At 37.6% G+C, this 13,917-nt stretch overlaps 1 protein-coding gene across 1 annotated transcript; it reads right to left on the reverse strand.

The window, feature by feature from the left end:
- Positions 1-6,800: 6,800 nt before the first annotated feature.
- Positions 6,801-7,421, reverse strand: LOC146899080 (uncharacterized). The gene has a single exon (XM_085736683.1). It carries the CDS (start codon positions 7,419-7,421, stop codon positions 6,801-6,803), a length of 621 nt encoding a protein of 206 aa, XP_085592809.1.
- Positions 7,422-13,917: the final 6,496 nt, after the last annotated feature.

Consider the following 13,917-nt stretch of genomic DNA (forward strand, 5'->3'; position numbering starts at 1 on the left):
CCAAAATGAATTAGAAACATGTTTACAGGTTTATTAGACAACATAGGGATTAAAACAACATATAATCATGCAATTCAACAACAAGTTTCATCATAATTCATCATCTAACATAACTTCTCAAACCCTAAAAACCAAGAACAACAAATTCATCAATTTTCAAATTATATATTATGATTATTGAAAGGAATCCCACCCTTACCTTATCACAGCAAATTCTACAGCAAAAACGGTTGGATTCTCTCTTCCTAGCTCTTCTCCTAGCTTTCTCTTGGTTCTTCTCCTTTTTCTCTCCAAAACCAGTTTTTCTATTGTTTGTACGTGAAACTGTTTCTATCTGATTTTCTTTCTTTTACTCCCAAAAAAATATAACTCCTTTCTTTTCATTTAACTCCCACTAAACTCTCATAATTATTTACTTAATTCCCATTAACCAAAATAAATAATAATTCTACTCCTATTTTTATTTCTCCTAATGTTTCCACAAATAATAAAGCCATACTCATTTAAATAATATACAACTCCCTAAATCATATAATAAAATAGCATCACACCATATATCACATAAAATCACCAAAAACACATATTTCACATAAAATCATATATTTAACAGATAAAGTCATATAAAAATATTCACACATCTATTAAAAGTAATAGAATAAAAATGGGGCGTTACAAAATTGGTGGGAAGGTAGACTGCCAACTTTGTTCTGAAAGTGGCCAAAAGCCACAATTGAAATAACCAAATAGGGCCAGGAATAATTAAGCTACTTCCTGATTGGTATTAATTAATACTGGTCACTGCTTGATTTAAGTTCTCATACAAGGATCCTAAAATAATTTTGCTAAGGCAAATATCCCTCCCTTCATGTACTTGAATGGCTAAGGTTTTGAATCCTTTAAGGACCTGAATGGATCTTGAGCAAAAGATGTACATGGATAACCAATATGTTAAGAAGGCAATATGCTCTTTATCAGAGACTTCAGCACTTGTAGTAACATGTTGGCCTATTATAAAATTGCCATAAGCCAGTTTGGCCGGTGGGTTTTAGACCAGTAAGACCAGCAACATCTAACAGAGTGGGAGTAAGCATGCCACATTTCAAATGAAGGCTACTGGTCGATGGATTCCAAAAATGTAAGCCGGCAATTATCATCTCGTTATGGTATTTGGGTCCTTGCCTAGATAGCTGAATGAGGTCAAAGATACCTATATCTTTCCAGAATTGACCCTTTTTTCCCTCTACTTTGTCTAACCAGCGAATGTATCTCTTATTGTTATCATGTTTTGGTTCTGTTCTGAACTTGGATTTCAGGAAACTGAGGTCATAAGGACCTTTGGTAAAAATTAGAGGTGAGTGTTTTTCAAAAATGGGAAAAATGGCGCTAAGCTTTTCTGATTTTTCTTCATCATTTGGAAGGGGTCCTAAATATGCATGCTGTGAATTAGGACACGAAATAATTACCTGGGATTTCCAGATTTTTTCTTCAGCCTCCTTAACGTCCAGTTCTTCTATAAACTGAGAACTACCATTTGGAATTTCTTTTGAGAAATTGATGGTTTTGTCGCGATTTGAAGGTTGAGAAGAAGACCCTTTTGGACTCGTCATGGTTAAGCGTTTTTTATGAACGTTTAGAGACGAACAAACAATGAGAAATTTCTGGGTAAAAAAGAAGTTTAGCAATGAAGTCTTCTGTGAAGAAGAAGAAGAAGAAGAAACAACGAAAATTTGTGGCCAAGATGGAAAGGTAAAAGGGAAAGGTAAAACCCTTGTTTTATTACCTTTTTGATTTAGACAAGTGTTGTAACACCCCGTTTTCCCAACTTAAAAATTTCATAAAAATTATCAGAGTTTATCAACATAACGGAGCATCACATACATCAATACATCACTTCCAACAAATATAATAATAGGAAATACTATTTATTTAAGCAACCTGTCTTTATAAAATTCAATAATCAAATGCAGCGGAATTTAGTTTACATCGTCTCATAAAATTCTTGGCATTAAAAGGCCACAGCTTAACATTTAAATTAGTCTTCACAAAATACTTCAACATTATTAAAATAAAATACGTAACAAGGAAAAACAAACATCAGACAATCCCCATCCCGTTACGTATCAGAGCATCCTAGACACGATGTGAGGAGTCTACTCACGAACACAGCTAGTCCTGGTTACCTGCAAGTTACCCATACGAAGGGCAACATTTTCAAGCAGAAGGGGTGAGATTTCACATTCATTAATTAACAAATAATAATTCATAAAAAGATAACCAACAGCATATATCAAACGTTAATATCATCATTTTAACATCATTTAACAAGCTAAGTAGTCAACAACTTCTTAATTATCAAAAGCAACATATTCATTCTTATAACTCATCATTTATATCATTTATTAATGTTAGGACAGCAACAACAACGGCAAGACAGCAACATCATCACATCATTCATCATTTATTATAAGTTATGATGACTCTACAATGCAACAACAACTTCAACAACAACTTAGACAACTTCAACATGCATGTGGTACCACCAGGGCATTAAGCCCCCATCGCTAAGGTCATATTTGGACCTGTCGGGCATTAAGCCCCCATCGCTAAGGTCACAAGGAACCTGTCAGGCATTAAGCCTCCATCGCTGACTATGCAACAACTCGACTCTAAATGCAACAACTTCATTTTTAATGTTAAATTAATTAACAAATATTCACAAGGACTCATTACATCAAACAGCATCACTGGAACATCATATTTAACAGCATCATCATTAATGTAAACATCAGGAGCTAATTCATCAAGGAAACGGGCGAAAGGACACAATTTCGCAAAACAGCAGGTCTGCACTGCACTAGCTCGCAATGGCGAGCTACTCTACTCGCAACGGCGAGCTCAACAGGGGAGGTCGCAACGGCGCACAAAAACACTCGCAATGGCGAGCTGAACAGGGAAGCTCGCAACGGCGAGCAAGGTTACTCGCAATGGCGAGTTGGGGTTTACTCGCAATGGCGAACTGAATTGCTCGCAATGGCGAGCGATGACAGAACAGGGTTCTGTCGCAGCTCTGTTTCTCTCATCTCAGTCATCCAATTTCACTACCCAGGCCCCAAATTCGTTAGGAATCAACATCTAAACGTTTTCTATGATTGATTAACATCATTCTACATCAAATTACACAACAATTCACTTAAATCTTCCAAATTTAATGATTTTTTTGACCTAATCCCAATCCCTTAAACCTACAACCATTGACCACTTCCTATGAATCAAAACTTGTTAATAATGAGAGTTAGTCTCACCCTTACCTTAATTTGTTCTTCTCTGAAATCCAACAGCCGCGTTCTTCGTCCTTATGGTTCTCTCTGACTTCTCTTCTTTCTCTCCTCTTTTCTCCAATTGTACGTGTTATGTTTTTCTTTCTTACTTACAGGTTTTATTCTTTCTCTAATTGCTCTCCTCACCACAATCCTACTCTCTCCCCTAATAATTTAATTACTTCCACCAATAATAATATTTCTCCCCCACTTAAGAATAATACTTATTTATTAACTATTAACATATATTCCACCAATATAAATATAATAATAACAATATTTTAATAAAAAGCCATAAATCACTCAAATAATAATTATGAAAAAGTGGGCGTTACAACTCTCCCCCACTTAGAATATTTACGTCCTCGTAAATGTACCTTGTTCAAACAACTCTGGGTAAGATTCTCGCATTTTACTCTCCAATTCCCACGTCAAAGTTTCACCAGCTGCTCCTTCCCAAACTACTTTCACAAGAGATATTTCCTTGCCTCTCAACCTCTTCACTTCACGATCTTCTATCCTTACTGGTAAGGTCTCGATGGTAAGGTTGTCCCTTACTTGCACATCATCTCTTGGAATCACGTGGGATGGATCCGGCACATACTTCCGAAGTTGCGATACATGGAACACATCATGCAAGTTCGAAAGATGTGGTGGCAAACCCACCCTATAAGCAACCGTTCCAATCCTTTCTGAAATCTAATACGGACCAATAAATCTCGGAGTCAACTTCTTTGACTTCAATGCACGTCCAACACCCGTCACCGGAGTGACTCTCAAAAACACATGGTCTCCTTCTTGGAACTCAAGATCCTTTCTGCGCTTATCATGATAACTTTTCTGCCTATCCTGTGACTATTTCATCTTTTCTCTAATTAACTTTACCTTCTCGGTAGTATGTTGGACAATTTCTGGTCCCAATACCACACTCTCACCTGTTTCAAACCAACACAACGGAGTCCTACACCTCCGACCATACAAAGCCTCGAAAGGTGTCATTCCAATACTAGCATGGTGACTGTTGTTGTAAGTGAACTCTATCAGAGGTAGATAACTATCCCAAGTTCCACCTTGCTCAAGCACACAAACCCTCAATAAATCTTCCAGCGACTGAATTGTCCTTTCCGACTGTCCATCTGTCTGCGGGTGGTACGCTGAACTCAACTTCAAATTAGTACCCAAAGCCTCATGCAAACTCTTCCAGAACCTCGACGTAAACCTCGGATATCTGTCCGACACAATACTCGATGGGACACCATGTAGCTTCACAACATCTCTAATATAAATCTCTGCTAACTGGGATATAGGAAAAGTAATATTAATCGGAATGAAATGTGCCGACTTAGTCAATCTATCTACGATCACCCAAATTGCATCGTTCCCTTTGTTGGTATTCGGCAAACTCGTCACAAAATCCATGGATACACTATCCCATTTCCATTCCGGAATCTCTAGCGGTGTCAATAACCCAGCAGGTTTCTGATGCTCAACTTTCGACTTCTGACAAGTCAAACATGCATACACAAAGTGTGCCACGTCGCGCTTCAAACCAGACCACCAAAACATTTTCTTCAAGTCTTGATACATTTTAGCAGCTCCTGGATGAATACTCAAACTGCGTCTATGGCCTTCTTCAAGGATCATCTTCTTCATCTCATCATTATCAGGAATACAAATTCTTCCTCGAAACCTCAACACTCCTTGCTCATCAACCTTAAAGTCACTGTCTACAGCATGATCGCTTGCAACCATTAAATCTACCAACTTCACATCTACTTTCTGCGCCTCCCTGATACTATCCAGAAATTCATTGTTGATCCTCAACATCCCCAACTTCACACTCTTTGGCGACACTTCACAAACCAAACTGATGTCTCTGAACTGTTCAAGCAATTCCATCTCTTTAATCATCATCGCCGACAAGTGTAAAGTCTTCCTACTCAATGCATCTGCAACAACATTAGCTTTTCCAGGATGATAATTCAACCCAAAATCATAGTCTTTCAGTAACTCGAGCCATCTCCTCTGCCTCATGTTCAACTCCTTTTGATCAAATAAATATTTCAGACTTTTATGATCACTAAACACTTCAAATCTGGAACCGTACAAATAGTGCCTCCAAATTTTCAACACAAAAACCACAGCAACCAACTCTAAATCATGTGTAGGATAGTTCTTCTCATGTATCCTCAACTGTCTCGAAGCATAAGCCACTACCTTGCCATCTTGCACAAGCACACCACCTAAGCCCAACTTGGACGCATCACAATACACCACAAAAGGTTCATCAAGTTTTGGCAAAATTAAAACTGGAGCCGTCGTCAAACATTTCTTCAACTCATTAAAACTGTTCTCACACTGAACATTCCACACAAAGGTTTTGCCTTTACACGTTAACTGTGTTAACGGAAGTGCTAACTTAGAAAATCCTTCTATAAATCTTCGGTAATAACCTGCTAGCCCCAAAAAGCTTCTAACTTCGGTAACTGACTTTGGAGTCTCCCATCTTGATACTGCATCAACTTTGGATGGGTCTACTGCAATACCACTACTAGAGATAATATGGCCAAGAAAACTTACTTCTTTCAACCAGAATTCACATTTAGATAACTTGGCATATAACTTCTTTTCCTTCAATACTTGCAAGACGATCTTCAAATGTTCAGCATGCTCTTCTTCAGACTTCGAATATATCAAAATATCATCTATGAATACAACCACGAAACGATCCAAATAGTCACGAAAAATGCGATTCATGTACTCCATAAAAACACCTGGTGCGTTAGATACTCCGAACGGCATTACAAAATATTCATAATGTCCGTAACGCGTCCTAAAGGCCGTCTTCTGAATATCTTCATCCTTCACTTTAATCTGATGATAACCTGACCTCAAGTCAATTTTGCTAAATACACGTGCACCCACTAGCTGATCCATCAAGTCGTCAATTCTCGGAAGTGGATATCTATTCTTTATTGTCACTTTATGCAACTGACGGTAATCAATGCACAATCTCATACTTCCGTCCTTCTTCTTTACTAGCAACACTGGTGCTCCCCAAGGTGATACACTTGGTCTTATAAACTTCTTGTCTAACAATTCTTCTAACTTCTTCTTTAATTCTGCTAACTCTGAAGCTGACATACGATAAGGCGTCATAGACACAGGCTTCGTTCCTGGAACAAGATCAATAGTAAATTCAACTTTTCTCTCTGGCGGCACGTCAGGAATTTCATCAGGAAATACTTCTGGAAATTCACACACAACTTGCAACTTATCAATCTTCGCCTGGTTCTCAATGGACAAGGACACCATCAAAGAAAACAATTGACTTCCATCAAGCATCAGCTGCTTCAACTGCTTAGTAGTTATAAATTCGGTCTCCGCTTCCTCTTCTGGAGAAGAAAATCGCACCGTCTTGTTGAAACAATTTATGTGAGCGTAATTATACTCTAACCAATTCATACCAAGAATTACATCCATTCATTTCAATGGCAAACAAATTAGATCCATAGCAAAATCTCTACCAAACATAGACAAAGGACAACTCAAACATACTCGAGAGGTAGTTACCAAACCATTAGATGGGGTTTCGACAACCATCTCTCCATTCATTGGTGACACATCAAGACTCAATCTCGAAGCACAATCAGTAGCAATAAAACAATGCGTGGCACCAATATCTATGATAGCTATTAAAGGAATATTATTAATAAAACAAGTACCTCTGATCAAACGGTCCTCACTAGCTGTTTGAGTACCAGCTAAAGCAAACACTTTACCCTTGGCCGGGGCCTTCTTTGGTTCAGTACACTGAGCAGAAATGTGCCCCTTTCCACCACAATTGAAACAAATAATGTCGTCGTGCTTGCATTCTGAAACCGTATGCCCCTTGACGCCACAACGGAAGCACCCTTTTTCCTCGTTAGCACCACAAGCATTACTCTTGTGACCTTTTTCTCCACATTTGAAACAAACAATCCCAGCAGAAGTCTCATTCTTCTTAGGTCTTCCCTCATCATTCACCCTTTTCTTGCCCTTATCGGCTGGAGCACTATAAGGCTTCCCACGATTCTGTTGCTGCTTACCCCTCCTCTCAGTCATAATCTTATAATGAGCCTTTGAATCATCTTCATAGATTCTACATCTGCTCACCAAAGCAGAAAAGTCACGGATTTGTTGGTAACCAATGCTCGCTTAATATCAGCACGCAAACCATTCTCAAACTTGATGCACTTAGAAAACTCAGCATTGTCTCCGGTATAGTGTGGATAGAACTGAGCCAGCTCCACAAACTTCGCTGCATACTCTGTCACCGACATGTTTCCTTGCTTCAGCTCAAGGAACTCGATCTCTTTCCTTCCGCGAACATCTTCAGGAAAATATATGTTTAGGAACTCTTCCCTAAACACAGCCCAAGTAATAACCGCATCATTCTGCTCTAGGGTAGGTTGAATGCTCACCCACCAGTCATCAGCTTCCTCGGCCAGCATGTGCGGACCAAAACGCACCTTCTGATCATCAGTACATTGCATAACCCTGAAAATTCTTTCAACCTCCTTGAGCCACGTCTGTGCTCCATCAGGGTCGTACCTGTAACGTCCTCCTTTTTATTTAATTATTTTTATTAAGTTAGAGTCTATTTATGTGATTTATTTAAATATGTGAGGTGTTAGTATTTTATTAAGTGGCATTATTCTATTATTTATAAGAATATGAGAATTATTAGAGTAAGTAGATTTGGAGGTAGTTTTGAGATTAGATGTCTTTTTATGATTTAGTCGATTTATTTTGATGAGTGGTATTTTGTTATGTTATATGTTGGTATTTACTAGCATAATATATTTGTTATTTGTTAGAGATATATTTGTTATTTGGTGGAGAAATATATTTGTTATTTGTTGGAGATATATTTGTTATTTGGTGTAGAAATATATTTGTTATTTGTTAGAGATATATTTGTTATTTGGTGTAGAAATATATTTGTTATTTGTGAGAGATGTATTTAATTTAGAAATAAATAAGATTATGAGGAAAAGAGTAGTTTTGAGATGTAAGAGAAATAAGAAGGTGTTATAAATAGAGAAGTTAGGTTTTTAGAAAGAGTTTTACGTTAAACCGCTTTTTGGAAAAGAGGAGAACAAGAAAGAAGAGAAGAGAAGAGAAAAGTCAAGAGAAGAGGAGAATACCTTAGGAAAGAAGAACGCTGCTGCTGATTCAGGAATTAATCTAAGGTGAGGGTGAGACTATCTTGCATTAATATTAAGTTGTTAAATCATTAGATTACATCTAACAAGTTGGGGAGAGTTTGTGAGAATTTGAGAATTAGGGTTTTGAGAGAGATTTGATGATTAGAAGATGAAAACTTGTTGAATTGATGTAGAAATTATGTACAGACCTTAGATAATCCATAGGATGATTATTGGAAGTAGTTTTGAGGTTAGAACCATGAGATTATGTAAAACTTGGAGAAAATCTGCATTCTGCCCGAATTTTGATATTAAAACTGGTATTGATCGGTATGAAATTGGTCATAAGTGTAAACACGAAAGTTGTAGGTATGGATGTTAGCTTTCTAATGCCGTTGGTCTCACGTCAATAGGATTTATAGAACTTGAGTTATGGTCAAATTACTGCACGTAGGTCACAGCGAGTTTTTATGGACTTTCAGCATAACTTTTCCGAATTTAAAATGAAAACTGGTATTGATCAGTACAGAATTGGTCTTAGGCGTAAACATGAAAGTTTTAGATAATTTTGTTAGCTTTCTAGTGGCTTTGGTTTGACGTGAAAATGATATTTGGTCTGTGAGTTATGATGAAAATACTACAGGGAGGTCTTAGCAAAATTGTACGGTGACAACATTCTCTGTTTCATGTTTTTGCGTTTTGTTCATATGTTTCTGTTTTGAATTGATCTTTGTTGTAAACATGAAAGTTGTTGATATTTGTGATACCTTTCCAGTAGCTTTGGTTTGACATGAAAATATGTTGTGGATAATTTATTATGTTTTTACAAAGATACATAGTGAATTATTGTTGATGTTTAAATATGATGTTATATGATGTTGTTTATGATTGATGAATATGATGTTTTAAGATGTTGTTTATTATCATTTGATATTGTTATATTATGATATGACATGAATTATTTATGTGATCCATATGTTGTCATGATGCTAAGATGTTAAGACGTTAAGATGATATGAAGTTGTTAAGTCGTCGAGTCGTTATGAAGTCGTCAAGTTGTTAAGATGTCATAGATGTTCATGAAGTTTCTAAGACGTAAGATGTTGAGTCCATGCATACTCATTTAAAGATGAGGGCTCATGCCCTGGAGCTTTTGCTCAACCACGACGATGGAGCTTATGCTCAACCAGAGACGAGGGCTCATGCCCTAGGAGCTTTTGCTCAAATAGCGACGAGGGCTTATGCCCTAGGAGTATATTTATGCTCAATAGCGACGAGGGCTTATGCCCTAAGAGTATATTTATGCTCACGAGCGACGAGGGCTTATGCCCTAGATTGGTACCACATGCATTTGCATTTTCATGATGATTCAAGATGGTTTAAGATGTTAAGAGTTGCATAGTCGAGTCTAGATGCATTGTCAAGTCAAGTTGTTAAGTTGTGATGTTTTAACGAATTACTTTGTGATGCCTTTTAGTAAGATGATATGTGACGATGATTGTGATTGCTATATGATGATATATTGCTAAGATGAAATGATGATGTCTATGTATTTGATTGTAAATGTTAAATTATAAGATGTTTATATTGTTAAATGTAATTTATGATTTATGAGCTTAATATTATTGTTTGAGAAATCTCACCCCTTCTGCTTGAAAATGTTGCTCTTCGTATGGGTAACTTGCAGGTAATCAAGATTAGCTGCGGTCGTGGGTGACTATCTCTCACTGTGTCCTTAGGTGCTCTGATACGTAACGGGATGAGAATTTTAATACTATTTTCTGTTCCTTTACGTATTGATTTTGAAGTTTAAGAATTATTATTGAACTAAGAATTTATGAGATCATTTAAGATGAGGCCTGCGTGCCAAAACTATTTTAGATGTTGAATTAATTCCGCTGCGAGATATTAAATAATTTGTTGATTGAATTTCAAGGATAAATATTTATTTATTCCATTTATGATTTTTAAGAAATGTGACATTCCGTTTTGTGAAGAAAAACTCTGATTTTATTAAGAAATTTTTACGTTGGGAAAACGGGGTGATACAGTACCTCCCTTTGAAAGTAGGAGGATGATTCCTCAGAAAGGTCTCCAACATTCTCACATCAGAATTAACACCATCACCAGCATTTGGATGTTGTCCCACAGCTTGGGCTACAGCCTCCAAAGCAGCAGCAATCGCAGCATCATTTCTTCCAGCCATACGAATACATCACTTCCAACAAATATAATAATAGGAAATACTATTTATTTAAGCAACCTGTCTTTATAAAATTCAATAATCAAATGCAGCGGAATTTAGTTTACATCGTCTCATAAAATTCTTGGCATTAAAAGGCCACAACTTAACATTTAAATTAGTCTTCACAAAATACTTCAACATTATTAAAATAAAATACGTAACAAGGAAAAACAAACATCAGACAATCCCCATCCCGTTACGTATCAGAGCATCCTAGACACGATGTGAGGAGTCTACTCACGAACACAGCTAGTCCTGGTTACCTGCAAGTTACCCATACGAAGGGCAACATTTTCAAGCAGAAGGGGTGAGATTTCACATTCATTAATTAACAAATAATAATTCATAAAAAGATAACCAACAACATATATCAAACGTTAATATCATCATTTTAACATCATTTAACAAGCTAAGTAGTCAACAACTTCTTAGTTATCAAAAGCAACATATTCATTCTTATAACTCATCATTTATATCATTTATTAATGTTAGGACAACAACAACAACGGCAAGACAACAACATCATCACAGCATTCATCATTTATTATAAGTTATGATGACTCTACAATGCAACAACAACTTCAACAACAACTTAGACAACTTCAACATGCATGTGGTACCACCAGGGCATTAAGCCCCCATCGCTAAGGTCATATTTGGACCTGTCGGGCATTAAGCCCCCATCGCTGACTATGCAACAACTCGACTCTAAATGCAACAACTTCATTTTTAATGTTAAATTAATTAACAAATATTCACAAGGACTCATTACATCAAACAACATCACTGGAACATCATATTTAACCGCATCATCATTAATGTAAACATCAGAAGCTAATTCATCAAGGAAACGGGCGAAAGGACACAATTTCGCAAAACAGCAAGTCTGCACTGCACTAGCTCGCAATGGCGAGCTACTCTACTCGCAACGGCGAGCTCAACAGGGGAGCTCGCAACGGCGCACAAAAACATTCGCAATGGCGAGCTGAACAGGGAAGCTCGCAACGGCGAGCAAGGTTACTCGCAATGGCGAGTTGGGGTTTACTCGCAATGGCGAGCTGAATTGCTCGCAATGGCGAACGATGACAGAACAGGGTTCTGTCGCAGCTCTGTTTCTCTCATCTCAGTCATCCAATTTCACTACCCAGACCCCAAATTCGTTAGGAATCAACATCTAAACGTTTTCTATGATTGATTAACATCATTCTACATCAAATTACACAACAATTCACTTAAATCTTCCAAATTTAATGATTTTTTTGACCTAATCCCAATCCCTTAAACCTACAACCATTGACCACTTCCTATGAATCAAAACTTGTTAATAATGAGAGTTAGTCTCACCCTTACCTTAATTTGTTCTTCTCTGAAATCCAACAGCCGCGTTCTTCGTCCTTAGGGTTCTCTCTGACTTCTCTTCTTTCTCTCCTCTTTTCTCCAATTGTACGTGTTATGTTTTTCTTTCTTACTTACAGGTTTTATTCTTTCTCTAATTGCTCTCCTCACCACAATCCTACTCTCTCCCCTAATAATTTAATTACTTCCACCAATAATAATATTTCTCCCCCACTTAAGAATAATACTTATTTATTAACTATTAACATATATTCCACCAATATAAATATAATAATAACAATATTTTAATAAAAAGCCATAAATTACTCAAATAATAATTATGAAAAAGTGGGCGTTACAACTCTCCCCCACTTTGAATATTTACGTCCTCGTAAATGTACCTTGTTCAAACAACTCTGGGTAAGATTCTCGCATTTTACTCTCCAATTCCCACGTCAGACTTTCACCAGCTGCTCCTTCCCAAACTACTTTCACAAGAGATATTTCCTTGCCTCTCAACCTCTTCACTTCACGATCTTCTATCCTTATTGGTAAGGTCTCGATGGTAAGGTTGTCCCTTACTTGCACATCATCTCTTGGAATCACGTGGGATGGATCCGGCACATACTTCCGAAGTTGCGATACATGGAACACATCATGCAAGTTCGAAAGATGTGATGGTAAACCCACCCTATAAGCAACCGTTCCAATCCTTTCTGAAATCTGATACGGACCAATAAATCTCGGAGTCAACTTCTTTGACTTCAATGCACGTCCAACACCCGTCACCGGAGTGACTCTCAAAAACACATGGTCTCCTTCTTGGAACTCAATATCCTTTCTGCGCTTATCATGATAACTTTTCTGCCTATCCTGTGACTCTTTCATCTTTTCTCTAATTAACTTTACCTTCTCGGTAGTCTGTTGGACAATTTCTGGTCCCAATACCACACTCTCACCTGTTTCAAACCAACACAACGGAGTCCTACACCTCCGTCCATACAAAGCCTCGAAAGGTGTCATTCCAATACTAGCATGGTGACTGTTGTTGTAAGTGAACTCTATCAGAGGTAGATAACTATCCCAAGTTCCACCTTGCTCAAGCACACAAACCCTCTATAAATCTTCCAGCGACTGAATTGTCCTTTCCGACTGTCCATCTGTCTGCGGGTGGTACGCTGAACTCAACTTCAAATTAGTACCCAAAGCCTCATGCAAACTCTTCCAGAACCTCGACGTAAACCTCGGATCTCTGTCCGACACAATACTCGATGGGACACCATGTAGCTTCACAACATCTCTAATATAAATCTCTACTAACTGGGATACAGGAAAAGTAATATTAATCGGAATGAAATGAGCCGACTTCGTCAATCTATCTATGATCACCCAAATTGCATCGTTCCCTTTGTTGGTATTCGGCAAACTCGTCACAAAATCCATGGATACACTATCCCATTTCCATTCTGGAATCTCTAGCGGTGTCAATAACCCAGCAGGTTTCTGATGCTCAACTTTCGACTTCTGACAAGTCAAACATGCATACACAAAGTGTGCCACGTCGCACTTCAAACCAGACCACCAAAACATTTTCTTCAAGTCTTGATACATTTTAGCAGCTCCTGGATGAATACTCAAACAGCGTCTATGGCCTTCTTCAAGGATCATCTTCTTCATCTCATCATTATCAGGAATACAAATTCTTCCTCGAAACCTCAACACTCCTTGCTCATCAACCTTAAAGTCACTGTCTCAGCAGGATCGCTTGCAACCATTAAATTTACCAACTTCACATCTACTTTCTGCGCCTCCCTGATACTATCCAGAAATT

This window comes from Medicago sativa, chromosome 8 (genome assembly GCF_051527215.1).
Source record: "Medicago sativa cultivar Bolivia chromosome 8, Bolivia_mono, whole genome shotgun sequence".
Lineage (NCBI taxonomy): Eukaryota > Viridiplantae > Streptophyta > Magnoliopsida > Fabales > Fabaceae > Medicago > Medicago sativa.

Bases quoted from the DNA above. Each gene is read 5' to 3' on its own strand.
- LOC146899080 (XM_085736683.1), bottom strand. From the start codon at position 7,421: ATGACTGAGAGGAGGGGTAAGCAGCAACAGAATCGTGGGAAGCCTTAT.